Source organism: Cetorhinus maximus, chromosome 22, assembly GCF_964194155.1.
Source record: "Cetorhinus maximus chromosome 22, sCetMax3.hap1.1, whole genome shotgun sequence".
In the NCBI taxonomy this organism is placed as follows: Eukaryota; Metazoa; Chordata; class Chondrichthyes; order Lamniformes; family Cetorhinidae; genus Cetorhinus; species Cetorhinus maximus.
Window position 1 is genome coordinate 39,743,418 of NC_135900.1, and position 13,504 is coordinate 39,756,921.

The 13,504-nt window shown below is 40.1% G+C and overlaps 1 protein-coding gene and 1 long non-coding RNA gene across 2 annotated transcripts; both read right to left on the bottom strand.

Annotated features, from left to right (window-relative positions):
• Positions 1–409: 409 nt before the first annotated feature.
• Positions 410–8,503, bottom strand: LOC144696616 (uncharacterized). The gene is made up of 2 exons (XR_013580212.1): positions 7,849–8,503; positions 410–2,786 (listed from the first exon to the last, which is right to left on the bottom strand). It is a non-coding gene; the product is annotated as an uncharacterized LOC144696616 (long non-coding RNA).
• A 687-nt stretch (positions 8,504–9,190) lies between these two features.
• Positions 9,191–12,881, bottom strand: LOC144696613 (cyclin-dependent kinase inhibitor 1B-like). Its single transcript, XM_078568128.1, has 3 exons — positions 12,142–12,881; positions 11,617–11,756; positions 9,191–9,912 (listed from the first exon to the last, which is right to left on the bottom strand). The coding sequence occupies exons 1-2, from the start codon at positions 12,620–12,622 to the stop codon at positions 11,632–11,634; spliced, it is 606 nt and encodes a 201-aa protein (XP_078424254.1). The 5' UTR covers positions 12,623–12,881; the 3' UTR covers positions 9,191–9,912; positions 11,617–11,631.
• Between the last annotated feature and the right edge of the window lie 623 nt (positions 12,882–13,504).

The window sequence follows — 13,504 nt, forward strand, 5'->3', positions numbered from 1 at the left end:
TTCAAGAAGGCAGCTCACCACTGCCTTCTCATGAGCAGTTAAGAATGGGCAATAAATGGTGGTCTTGCCAGTGACATCACTTCCCACAAATGAATAAACAAAAATCTATTTTTGACTAATAATGACATGCAAATTGATTAACTATGCTATGCATTATAATGGCAATTTAATGATGTACATATTTGAAAACGTTTCTTGAAACTCACCGTACACATTCAGAAAAATCTTCACACAGAATTATGGGAGCATACAGCACAAAAGGAGGCCGTTCAGCCCATCATGTTCATGACAGCTCTTTGAATGTGACTAATGGAATAGCACTATGCTGCACTCTTTTTCTGCAGACCTGCAAGTTTTCCCCTTCAAATATTTAAAGCATTCCCAGTTTAACATTGGAATAAGTGAAACATTTGTTTCAAAATGAGCCTTTATGATAAATCACTAAGATTAGCATTATTAAATGAAAGACAGCTGCTAGTCAAAAATTACTTGTGGTAACTACATCTGGGCACAGTTCAGTTATTTGCTATTATTACACATCATAAGAATGTAAAATATAATCACAGGACGCTAACATAAAACATCATAATCAGATATTCTAATGAAGATACTATATAAGTGTCTAAGCATTTGTACCAATTAATAGATAGTTTAGGTGCTGTCGCTATTGGTCTGAATAACTGCATCTTGGGTTCCAGCCAAGCAAACCCTGTTTACATTGCTTGGCTCCTGCCTGACTGAAACTTTAACCATCCTGTTTAGGAGAGAGCTCTGTACATGCCTGAATACACATATCCATAGAGCTGTCTCCCAAAAGTTGGAAACAATAACTTGCATTTACAACAACATGAAATTTGATTTGCGAAAGAGGGGAAAGAATCTGTTTTACGTTTAAAATAAAGTCAACTACATTTTGAATGACTGACTTTCTTCCTCTGCAATGACTCTATAACAGAATTTAGGTTGCATTGCTTGTGTTGTGTATGTTTATTATTTGCTCTTGTCACTGTTCCTGATGCGTAGCAAGATTCTCCATGTTGGTTTTCCTTATCCCTACTACTAACTGCTCCCCGATTTGGGAGCCAAGCACTTCTGAATAACGGACAACCCAACTGTCAAGCTGCAAGTTACAAGACGGCCTGCTTTCTAAATCTATTTTTTTTTTGAAGTAGCTATGTTAGTGTTTGTTTCCTTCTATAAATTGCTTTGAGCTTACTGGCTTTGAAATGCAAGCATGCCCATTTTTTTGGATATGCGAGGCGCCGCGGGATTTTTTAAAAATTCTTTCACGGGTCGTGGGCGTCGCTGGCTAGGCAAGCATTTTTATTGCCCATCCCCGAAGTTCCCTTGAGAAGGGGGGAGGGAAGGTCGGAGGCTTCCCGACAAATGGCTGCGGGCCTTATTATAACGGAGCCGGCAAAGCTCAACAGCGCTTAGGCCATTACTAGCATTCCAGCGGTCCGAGAGTAAGTGGGTTGAGGCTCCGGACCGTGGTTCAGGTTAGGGTTGGGACAGGCATCCAGAATCTGGGCCAGGGTTCAAGGCCAAAGTGCGGATCAGGATTGGGTCTGGAAATCACGAAGGTCAGCTAGAGATTGAATCAGGGGGTCAGATTGGGTGTTGGGAGAGAAATTCAAGGGTCCAAAATCGGGAGATGAGGTCAGTGGGGGAAGAATTGGGGAGCGGCTAAATGTGGGGTCACAAGGAGCACTCCTGCTCCATGTTAAGTAAATGTAAAAAGTTTATCTTAGATCCACGGGTGATCCCAAGGTCTGGTTTTCATGGCAAACGAAGTTTGCAGGGAGGGCCCGGAATAGGCGTCTTATTTCCATATGTAATAGGTCTAACGCCTGCTTCGGGTATGAATAAAGAATGCCTATATTTTTATTTTTCAAATATGATAAACGGCAGACTTCCTGGCTACTATGGGCCGGGGGGGGGGGGGGGGGGGCGGAATTAGTAGGCCAGTTAGCACCCGAAAAATGGGCGCTGCAAATGATTTTATATACCGTTGTTTTAGAAGCAATGGTTACTGTGACTTGTGCAGGCTAAATGATGTTACAAGAATTTCATTAATAGGTGCCAACCAACTTCTCCACACTACCACTGTAGGAAAGCATATGCTCGTGGTACCCATTAACCTGCGAGTAAATAACAATAAAAAAACATCAATACGGTTGCAAAATTTGTTACTAATTGTTGCCTGCTGTCCGATGAGATAAAGCTGTGACTTTACCTTGGCGTCTGGACCCAAAGCCTCCAGTGCAGCAGTGAGAATACTCATGAAAAATGTCTCTATGATTGCATTAGGAACGTACCCACAACAAATGACATTGATCTTGTCGCATGGTCAGTGGGCGACTGCGCTGCATACAACTATTATTACATAACACCATTCATTAAAGACGGTGTTGGATTCTTCCATTCTGCCCAGACCACCGTCCAGGGCAGTGTAGGGTATACGTGACTCCATAATGCAGTGTTTCAAATCTGACAGCCTTTATGGAAAAGCGAGTCCACTGAAGTCTGTCACCTTCTACATCTCAGTAGGGATACTCAGTATGTTGGACCTCTGCCCTGCCCCAGGTTGTCTCTCATTAAGCTTCCACCACTTCTAGCACTTTGTTATCTGTGCGATGTTCTTCGCCTTTTGTTTCTTCCTCCATGTTACTGATTTTCCCTAGGGTATATGCATATATGTTCATTTCTGCTTCAAATGTGGTCGTGATGGCTGATGCTTATCTGACCGATTTTCTTCAATTGTGCCTGATTGACCAGAGTTCTTGCTGCGTGGAAAGGACAGATGGAAATTTATGAAGAAGCCCTGACAGATTTATTCGAGTATTGTGTTGTCATTATGTATACCATTGTGCATTTACCTAAAATTTTTTAAATGATAATGGGGAATTAAAGATAAAGGCGATAACTGGAAAAAGACGAAGTTCAGCAAGGTAAAAAGTGAATGTGGCCAAAATTAACTGACTAGTAAAGTTTACAATTCAGATCAGCAGTGGGGATTCTGCAAATATTTCTCCACAAATGATAAGTGGCTCCTTAACAAAGAAGTTCAAAATAATTCTTATTACACGTGTATTCTGATTGTTAGTGCTTACAAGAAATTAGTAGACAATCATTCTCGGAAATGTGCATTTTGAAACTCTTTCGAGTTATCAACAGTCACAGATTGCAACTCTTTTGAGTACAATCACAGTTCTTGGTTTCCGGGAGTGGGACACGAACCCACAACCCTCTGATTCAAAGGCGAGGGTGCTATGAACTGAGCCACAGCTGACACCTCCATGTGCATTTTGAAAATGCACATACCCAGCATTTCGTTAATTTCACATTAATTAAATTGCAAAATAATCATTTATCTCGTTGCTTCGAAATGAAGAAATATAGCATAACGTCTTGCAGTAGTTTTTTCCCTGAAATTAGTATGAACCAAAAATGAAAAACAGAACTAAGGAAACTACTTTCAATTCTAGGAATACGGGTGCTGCTGCCTGTGATCTGGTAGTGTGTCTTGCAGCAGGGAAGATCACCGTGTCTAGAGGGTACTCGCTACAAGGGCAGTGTGAAATTCAGAGAGAGCCAAGGCGTGCGTTCCCAAGCACTGCAGCAACGGAAAGAACCACTGCTGCCTGAGGGAATGTGGTCTTTATACCCTTCGAATGACCATATTATCTTAAATTAAACCAACTTCTTCTCTTTCATGCATATAAGTTTAGCCCAACCCCTCAAGAATACAAATTGATTGCGCAAAGTCTTCCCAAGCAAAATGGAAATGGAGTAAATTTCTGAATGAGGAGCGGGAAAACTTCGCGGAAATTCACCCCAATCATTTATTGTGGAAAATAGAGGGAAAGGTGGATTCCGTTGTTGAAACATTTGTCTTTATTGTAGAGAAATGTTAGAAGTATATTAACGCATGTTTCCCGAGTGAGGTAAACATTTAAAACGGGAACTGATTCTCCGCCACTCATTTGTTGATTCCCTGTTGAGGGGGAGGGTCTAGTTAATATTTGTGTGGGGAGAGAAATTTTCCACATGTCTGTAAATGTGTCTTAAAATGTTGGAAACAGTGTTGAATCTGTGGAAACTTTTGCGGAAAACGGCAGGGCGTAGTGAGCTCACTTATAGAATTGAAAGTCGTTTAATTTCAGAGAAATGCACGAAAGAACAGTTGAAGGGTGTGTATGCTTCGGAGGTTAACTCATGTGGTTCTCGTTTCGAATTTAGTCATCTTTGAGAGATGAGACAGATTTTAGAAGTCTCAGTTGCCGTATTTAATGTGATTTTTATTCGGATATCTAAACCAGCGAAACAATTAATGGTCTGCTGTCACCGAAATCATAATTTATCAAAATAAATAGCAGCCCAGATTGGTTATTCATTTCTTTCTTGACAGCTTCATCCATGTCGTTTATTCTTTATATTTCGTTACATAAACTGCAACAGTGAGGCAAGTGTGAAATCTGATGGAACTGTTTCTAATAACAAGAGGCATTTAGCCCAGATACCCTTTCAAAGGCACTGAGGTTTACAGAAAGGATTACCATTTTTTTTTTAGAAACAGGCTTTAGGATTTGCCAAAGAAAAGTCTCCTTATTTAGTAAAAATTAGTTAACTGGAACTATTTGTGTGATTTTCAGAAAATACACACTATAATTTATTAACCGTCGCTGATCAACAAGAATCTCTGCAGGGTGGGTGGTGGCACATCGAAAATTTATTCATACATATTTTGCATAATAAGACCGTAAATAATAATTAAACTAGTTAGAGAATCCAGTTTAGGAGGCATGATTCATTTACAAATGGAAAAACTGGGAGGCCAATACTGTCTTTTTTCTTAATCCATTGCATCAATTTTGATGGCAATTCGGAAGTGTCGCACGATTAACTAATACATTTGTTAGCATAAAGTGTTAAAAATAAGTATTCCCATGCATATGATATAAGGGGGAGTATATTTTATAGGAATCAGTAGCTATTAATACCTAATTTACCGCACAAACGAGCAGAGCCGAATAACTCAGAAGTGTAATTCCTGCTCGGAATGAGATAATGAATTCAACAGCATAAATCACAGCAGAAAATATGGTACCAAATACCATATTAGAAGATCTTGCTGTGATACTATGTCAAACTCATTTCAAGTTAGGCTACTGTGAAAATGGAAGGTTCATTACGACTCATCAAGCCCCTATGTGAATTAGCTTTCACCTCTCCAGATATTTGCTTTCACAATTTTTCGAATCTGTTTGAAATGAAGAGAAATTGAAAAAAACAGCGTCCTTCTAAATACACAATTTATTGTGCAGCTAGTTTATATTCCTAACAAGATGATTTTATACATTTTTTAAAACAGTTATGACACATGCTCTTCCTACTGGCCTAGTAGTATAGTTAGCTCCCAATATATGGATTCTAAAATATGTATATTTATGCTAGCAAGAAGCCAGAGAGAGACTGGCCTGGTCTAAATTACTTTTTAAAAAGTGTTTTGCTTTGACTGAGCTCCCCTCGCCGGAATAAACTATTTATGTAATTTCGTTATCTGAAGAAATTTCTCCTTCCCTCCCTCTTCATTATCTTAGCTGATGATTCAATAGCAAAACAACATCTTAAACTCTGTGGCTCCACACCCATTCATATACTTAGATAGTATGCGTATACATGTCTGAAAAATAATATCTGCGCCATTAATTCTTTTCGTATGATAGTGTTTAATTGGATGCACAAAGCTCGACGTCTGGTTTGGTACCTAATCCCCCTAAAAGAGGACGTAACGACTCTATTCTCCTGAGACTGAAATTTACGATTGGAAATGTTAATGATTTTTAGCATGCTTATAGAGGAGAAATAAAACCCCATTCTCTAATCAACCAATGATGGGTGTCAAATCTCACTTTAATTGAAAGCGTCCATTATTGTATTTATCTGGATCTTCCCAGATCTCTCTTCAATAATCCTAGGTGGAGACGGTTTTGTGGGGCCCATCTAGTTTGGTCAACTGGAAACAGGTCATCCCCAACCTTGACTGTCCATAGTTTTGCACACCCACTCCTCGAAGTCATGCAGTCAAACCATTTTTTTTGTTTTCTTGTATTAATTCAATTGGTACACCATCAAATCATTCTAGTAACAATCACTTTCCTTTTATGTTACATCTATCAGCAACTTTTCCCTACGTTCTTGATGTAGCCTTCTGTCCTTGTGCCTTTTAACTATTCACAATATAATCGTGTGTCTGTCATTTCATCCATTCATCAGTCATCTACTCATTCCTGCTCCACAATTCACATTTTATAACAATTTGTGCAAATATTTGCCTTACTTTCCGAATAACTTCTTAATTTCATAGGCCTTTTGAAGAGTGACACTAGATTTTGATGAGGTGTATACCATCCCGTGCAAAATATGTGTAAATTGCAAAAATGCATGGAGACAAAGGTATATAAATTAATATCGTAAAATCTCTACCACTAACAGGGACATACACAATGTGCGTTTACATGGGGAGCGGAAAGGGCTTGCTGCTCCAATTATATCATGGAAACAGTACTGCGCTTAATTGGATTCCTTCATATCGATGCAACAAAAAGGTTGACCTTTAGTGGCACCTGCAATTAAGAAAATCAGTGATACTTGAACAGAGTATAAATAATCTGTAGAGTGCTGTTATTGCATGGAGATTGCAGTTATCACCAGTTGGCCAATGCATCAGATTTGGGGAGTCGACGACATTGTCTTTTAATGCCGATCTACTTGTATATTAAACTATTTGTGCATTCCCAACTAGTTTAATACGCTAGTTTGCACTCAAACCAATTAGCTAATCAATCGCAATGGATAGGCGTCCACATATCTTACTGACTAATTAAAGGTGCAGTTTGGCTCTGCCCCTCACACATTCCCCTCTTTCCCAGTGAGCAGATGAATAAACCTCGGGGGAGGGGAGGGAAAAAAGCACATGGTCATTGACTGTCTACAAGGGATCAGATTGATTTAGAAATCGGTGTATTTGAATATTTCGCGAAATGTAAATAAATGTTTTACAAGTTACCAGGCCTTATAGTTGTGTGAGGTGCACTGGAGGGCGGGGTGATGCATAATCGTCTCACTTTGTGTTAATGTTAAACTCACGAAAGGTGAGTTTCATCGCTTTCAGATTAAGAACAGATTACACCTGGAGAATAGCGAGGAGGCATCCCATACACGAGTTCTTCCTCTCACCTGTGCTGAAAATGTTAACATATGAATAATGTTAATACAGGGTATGTTTCACGTCAGGTGTAATATGTTTCAGTTTCCTCTCTGACACGCCAAACGACACTTTAAATCATGTTGTTTTAGAAGAGCTCAGCAAAAATGACACATTTTAACGAGCCTCCGTGCAAATACATTTTTGTCTGACTGACAGGGGAAAGGGAAAGAAAGGCTTAAGGCTAGGGTTAAATTTGGTGTGGACCGTACCCTGAAGACTGGTGGATCCAAATACATTTAGCGCTTCTACATATTTAAAACTAGTGCAGCAGGTAGTTTATTAGAAAACCAGTGAACCTTTAAAAATAATGCAAGTACTGTAAACTTTTTGGTCGTCTTGCTGAGGCCTACACCGAAAATTGTAATAAGATGAAATGTAGTATACAGTCTCCATTTTGCTGCTTAATATTTATTGCTGGCTGAACCGAGTTGTCTCGAAGGTAAATCTTGGGTAACATTATAATTAATCACAATAACATTATGATATGACCTTCCTGGACTGTAAGAGCAAAGTGGCTTTTTCATGGTGATCTTTTGTATTTTTCCCCCTTTCTAAAATTAGAACAAACTACTTACCAACGACCCCGCTTCTAAATAACAGCGAGAAGTGACCGGTCCTCAGATTTTGTTTTAAATATTTGGCAATTCACTTAGTCACTGGGCAGCTGGGAAACGTGTGAAGGAGCTTAAAGGGTGCAACCTGTCCGCACTGTAACATCACTAAAAAGTCCGGTCCACACTGCACTCTGTAGAAAGCTACATTTTATTTCCACTTCGATATTTGAAACGCGTCTCTTTTAAAACTACTTTTTTTTTAAAAAAATATAAACAACGTATTCCATTTCCGCCTACATTGACAGAGCTAATTATGTGTTCGTCATTTTCTAAATTCGACCTGTCGCACGATGCAATGTACCATTTCGGTCTAACCGTTGCAAGAAAAAAAAAACCCTTATTGGAAAATGCCGGTTCCTAATTTTTGGCGCAGCTTTAAATAGATTTTGGGAAACGGTTATTGCCGTTTTAAATATGAATTCAAAAAGTTGGACTGCCTCACTCCAAGCTGCCTGCGCGCTCTGAGCAGAGCTCCGCGACACAATGATTGACATTGTTTCCCTCCAATGGGTTTCGGCCGTCATTAACCGTTTGTTTTGTCTTGCCGGGTATTGACCAATGGGACGGCGGACCATGGGCGGGGAAAACAGCTTGAAAGGAAAAGGAGGGCAAAGTGGCAGCGCGCGCTGACGTCCGACCAGCTCGCTCTCTCATTGGCCACATCACCGTGGCGTGCTTTTGCTGCTCGAGCTGCCGAGCTGTCAATCATCGCGGGGCGCTCACCGCCCTAGAAGCGGAGCCCACTCTCTTCACACTGGTTGCTTATTATTGCTGCTGCCGCCGCCGGGAGTGTCTGTCTGTTGTTTCTCATATTTAGCGTGCGATAATATTTTTCAAAGTTATGCTGGTAGAGCTACTGTTATTTTTCAAGCGTTTCGAAGGTTATTTAGGTGCTTATCCCACTGTCAAACAATCTGTTGTCAACTCCCCCATCACGGCCTCCCCTCAAAAATCACACCCAAGAAGATGCATTTATAACTTTTTTTAAAAAGCCGTTAAAGCAATCGTTTTAGGGTGGAAACATATAGTTCGGTAATTCTTTTGTGAAAATATAGAATGCTAAACATTTTGCAGCATTTCTTTCACTAAGTGTAGTTCGCTTCCACACAACCGTTTGTACGTCTACTGAAACGATATAAATTACATTAACAAAAGTACTGAGTCAAATTTTCAAACCATTCTACAGACCAAACGACTTCCCCTCACCTTAACTGAGGTAGTAGCCCAGGCAACATTCACCATTTCTTGATCATTTGCAACATGTGAAGTAGCTATACTTCTAATTGTAAACTATACACAAGCATATTGTACGGTTTTCTTTATTTCATTTCAGGATGCCAGACAAAGTCAGCATCTCTTCACACGTTACAAAACAAAAATGAGAAATATAACCAATATTAAGGCAGAATACAAGTCTGGCTCAGGATGCTTTCTCTTTCAAGCATAGCCTTATATTATGACAGGCAAAAACAGAAGGGAAAATCTACATAAAGCATTTACAAATGCACATGAAAAACGCCACTTTGGCTTAACGGAAAATTATCTTCTAGATTCCAAAAACATCAATTCTTTTCAACATAAATAAGTTAGTATAATTTCTCAGTGTCTTTACAAAGTTATGTACACAGGTACATTTTAGATTTTTTTTATTTTTTAAACATACAATACACAGGTATTGTAGCTTGGCAGTTTAGAAACTGCATTGGAAAATTACACTGCTACTGTTCAAGTCATACATTTTCTAAATTCTGGATTTTAAGTTGCCCTCCTCCCCTTCCCCCCACCAAAAATGGTTTATGTGCTACAAAAAAACTATATACACAGGTAGTAAAATCAGCCAAGTGATAAGGAAGAACCTAATTGCACAGCGCTATATCCACTCTAAAATAGGCGGTTTAGTGTTCACGAGTTCAGTGCTTGGGCTCTCCTCACGGGGAGAGATAACGATATGTATGTCTCTGAGGAGATCGTCCTCGCTTCATCAAGCACTGCCATAGATGAACAAGGGAAAAAGGATCTTCATATCTAACAAAGAAAAATACAAAGTATAGATTAATGTTCAGTAACACTTTTGATGCAGACACAATGGACCAAATAGCCTCCTTCTGTACTATAACATTTGTGATTCTGTGATGCATCATTGTAATTACTTAAAATGCTATTTGGCAAAGCTATGCTATATTTCAAGCCAGCCACTTTGGGTACGGTTGGCAAAAAGTTTAAGCAATTGATTATTCATCTAGCCACTGAACTAATCAATACCACAAGTAGTAAGACTTTTGTGTGCACAGATATGATCAGGTTATCATAATAACAAATCAAAACATTTCCATATTTGACTTTTAAAATCTAGCTGACTGGTAAGTTACATTTTGTGGTATCTGGAAGTAACCTAAAAAAAGGTCCACTTCATTCAGCATGGCAGGATTTTATCACATTAGACACAAAGCTACATTCAGCAGCTGAAACTTTTCAATGCATCTAAGTATTATTGGATTACCAAACAATTAGCACAGTGATGTTTTCAGGCCTTTCTTTTAAAAAGCAAACTGATTTGATTTCTGATTCTGTAGGAGGAGAACCGTGACGAGTTTGGCAGCACTTATCTGAATATAGAAAGTCATCTATATAGCTGTTTGAGAGTTTGGATCTAAGTTAAATCTATCAATTTAACTAAGAAAAACAGTATAACTGCAGAAATGTCAGCATTACTGTAATTAGGGTATTTAAAAATAGCTTAGCACCAAGGTGTGTGAAGTGTCACACCTCATGCTCTGATACAAAAACAAGTTATTTAACATACACAGTACTTTCACAAAAGTTCTGGACATTTTTTTTCAATGCACTGCTTTGATGATGGTCATCAATGTAGGCCAGTCCAGAAAATGAGCATCATGTCCACTAAACGCATCAGTTTAGTTTGTTGTGATTAACCATTTAAAAAATTACTCCCTCTCACCCCACCCCTCGTTTGTATATTAAGTTTAATGGTGTATACTACATAGTCCCTCTTCTCATGCGTCTTTATCGTTATTTACAGAATCAAAGCAGAAATCATACCTGAGCCGTAAGAAGTATGTAAAGACTTTAACCAACATGTTTATGTTTTTGCAGCCATTTTTCTACTGTGGACGCTACCCCAAGTGTTACTTTAAAGGCTGTTTATACTTAGCTGGCTAAATAAAGAACAGCATGCTCTGGTGATCCGTTTTTAACGTGATTATTCTCTCTTTATTATATTTATGGTGGATGTTGGATTTAAAAGAAAAAAGATTGTACAATGTATAAAGCCTACAAAGACACACACATTACTGTTGTGGTTGCGCACTCCCACACATAACGTATTACATTTTCACAGTCAGTCCTGTGACTTTCTGTACTGACAACACTTGGGCAAAAAATCTGTACTTCGTTGTGGAGGGGAGGGAAAGAGGAGACCAAGACGTTTGGATACTTGTGCAGAACGCTGGTGTGTATCTAGTTATTTGAAAAGCAGCTGGAAATAATCACCTGTGCATACGTGTCGTTTTGAAAATATAGCAAAAAACACCAGTGACATTTCAACCCTGCGTATGATCTCAAATCTTCAACCTGAGGCACTGAGGCCGATTGGTCAATACAGAATAGACTCTTGATCTACCTTTGATTTTATCCTACTTTAAACAGTAAAATTCTAAAGGATTTTGGGAAGAGACAGTCAACTGAAAAAATAAAGGTACTAAAAATTACCTTGTGACTTTTGTTTTATGTTTGATGTCCACTCGAAATCGATTTTTTCGGCGTCTTCTCTAATGCACTCATACTGGGAGAATTTGCTGACCAGTCTGTCTCCGTCTTTGTGTTGATTCTTTTGGCGTCTGGAAAGCCATCTACAATCAAGAAAAGCTCATTAACAAACTGAAATCAGGAGAGTGGTATATTTCGGGGTCGTTTCTATTCTGACGTGAAGATTTGCCACGCTAGTCTGCATTAGTCAACCACATCTCAAGCAGAGTTGTTGAAGCAAAAAATGCCGTTTACTTCATCTTTCTAAAAGGCCTTTGAAGTTGCAGTATCCCTTTTCAAACATAGGGGAATTCAAGCTTAACCCCAAGCAGACCAAGAACTGCACGATTTTAAAGCGGGTGTGCTGGAAATAAATGAGAAAACCACTGGTTGGGTGAAACCAGTTTCTTTTCGTGTGTAAAAAGGTCAGAAAGGTCCGTTTGAAAATGGATCCTGCAGCTTCCAATAGGGTACATCTTTGTCACTTACCGACTGACGCAGCTCGTTTTCGGGGACTACAGCACTGCTCTTTTGAGTCTGTGAAATGTTCAGTTGTCTCTTTAACCACGTCCTTTTGCTCTGAATTCGCTAAGTGTGTGTCCCCTGAATTTCCCTGAGCCAGAGTTCCTACATAAACTATCGCATGGTTCCCGTTCACATCCACACTGCAATCCGCCGATGACACTTGCTCCCTGGGAGGACGCCAGTAAAAATGAGGCACATCCTTGCAATCCACGGCTTCCCATTTGTAATTCCCATCCAGCGGCTTGTCCCTCTCGAAGTCGTAATTCCACCTCCGCCTGTCCTGCTCCCAAATCTCCCTCTGTTTCTTTTGTAAGTCTCTGTTTAACTCGTCGTGGTTCACGAGACCAAACAGGTTTCTGCAGGCTGAAGGTTTCGGGTGCCCTGCTTGCTGAGCTGCCATTCTCTCCAGCGAAGGGCTACCATTAGAAATGCGTACGTTTGACATTTTTTTTCCCTTCGTACCCCCTCTCGCTGCAAATCGTCCGAAGCCCCACAAACAGCAGAATTGCAAGGCTACACGATTTAACAGTGTCGTGCAATTCTTCGGAAGGCTGCAAAGCACAGAACCACAACAAAAACGCCAACAACAACAACAGTTTACAACCTATCTCTCGTCAAAACTGACTCTAGTAAGGCGGAAAAAAAACTGGCTTTTTTTTTCAGTTACCCAATATGGCGAAGGAGGCTGACGAAGAGGAAACAGAGTGATGGACAGGGAGTTTTAAAAAGAGTCCACCATGGGATTGGTCAGGGTTGCGGTGCTCCGCCCTGTCCCGCCCTGTATAGGGCTGGGACTCGGGAACGAGCTAGCTCAGGGCTGGGAGCGACCTTGCTATGATCTAAAAACGTTTTGTTTATTGACAAGCAATCTCTCTCTCTCTCTCTCCCCCCGCCCCGAACGCCCCTTTCTCGAAGCGAGAGTGAGAGGCTGAAGCCTGTGGAGTAGTATTAGAGAAGCGTGAAAGGCAGCAAAGATGAGTCAACTCACAGCGCCATCGTCCCGAGAGCCGCAGCAAACACAGCCCTGAAAGTCGCCTCCCGCACCCAACCAACCTGAATGCTCCTACATATTGCATCACTTAGATTCATTGAAGTGACTTTACACCGAGAATGAGAAACATAGAGAAAAAAAAAATCTCACAGAAGGAGGGCATTTGGCCCATCGAGTCCCTGCCAGCCGAAAAGGAGCTATCCAGCCTAATCCCACTTTCCAACTCTTGGTCCGTAGTCCTGTAGGTTAGGGCACCTCAAGTGCATATCCAAATTTGTTTAAACTAGCTATTCTAGTAGCTATTCTACAGATATCTTCTCGAAACGCGGATTACTA

Bases quoted from the DNA above. Each gene is read 5' to 3' on its own strand.
- LOC144696613 (XM_078568128.1), bottom strand. From the start codon at position 12,622: ATGTCAAACGTACGCATTTCTAATGGTAGCCCTTCGCTGGAGAGAATG. The intron at 11,757-12,141 runs GTAAGTGACAAA...TCTTGATTGTAG, and splicing joins AAAACGAGCTGCGTCAGTCG to ATGGCTTTCCAGACGCCAAA.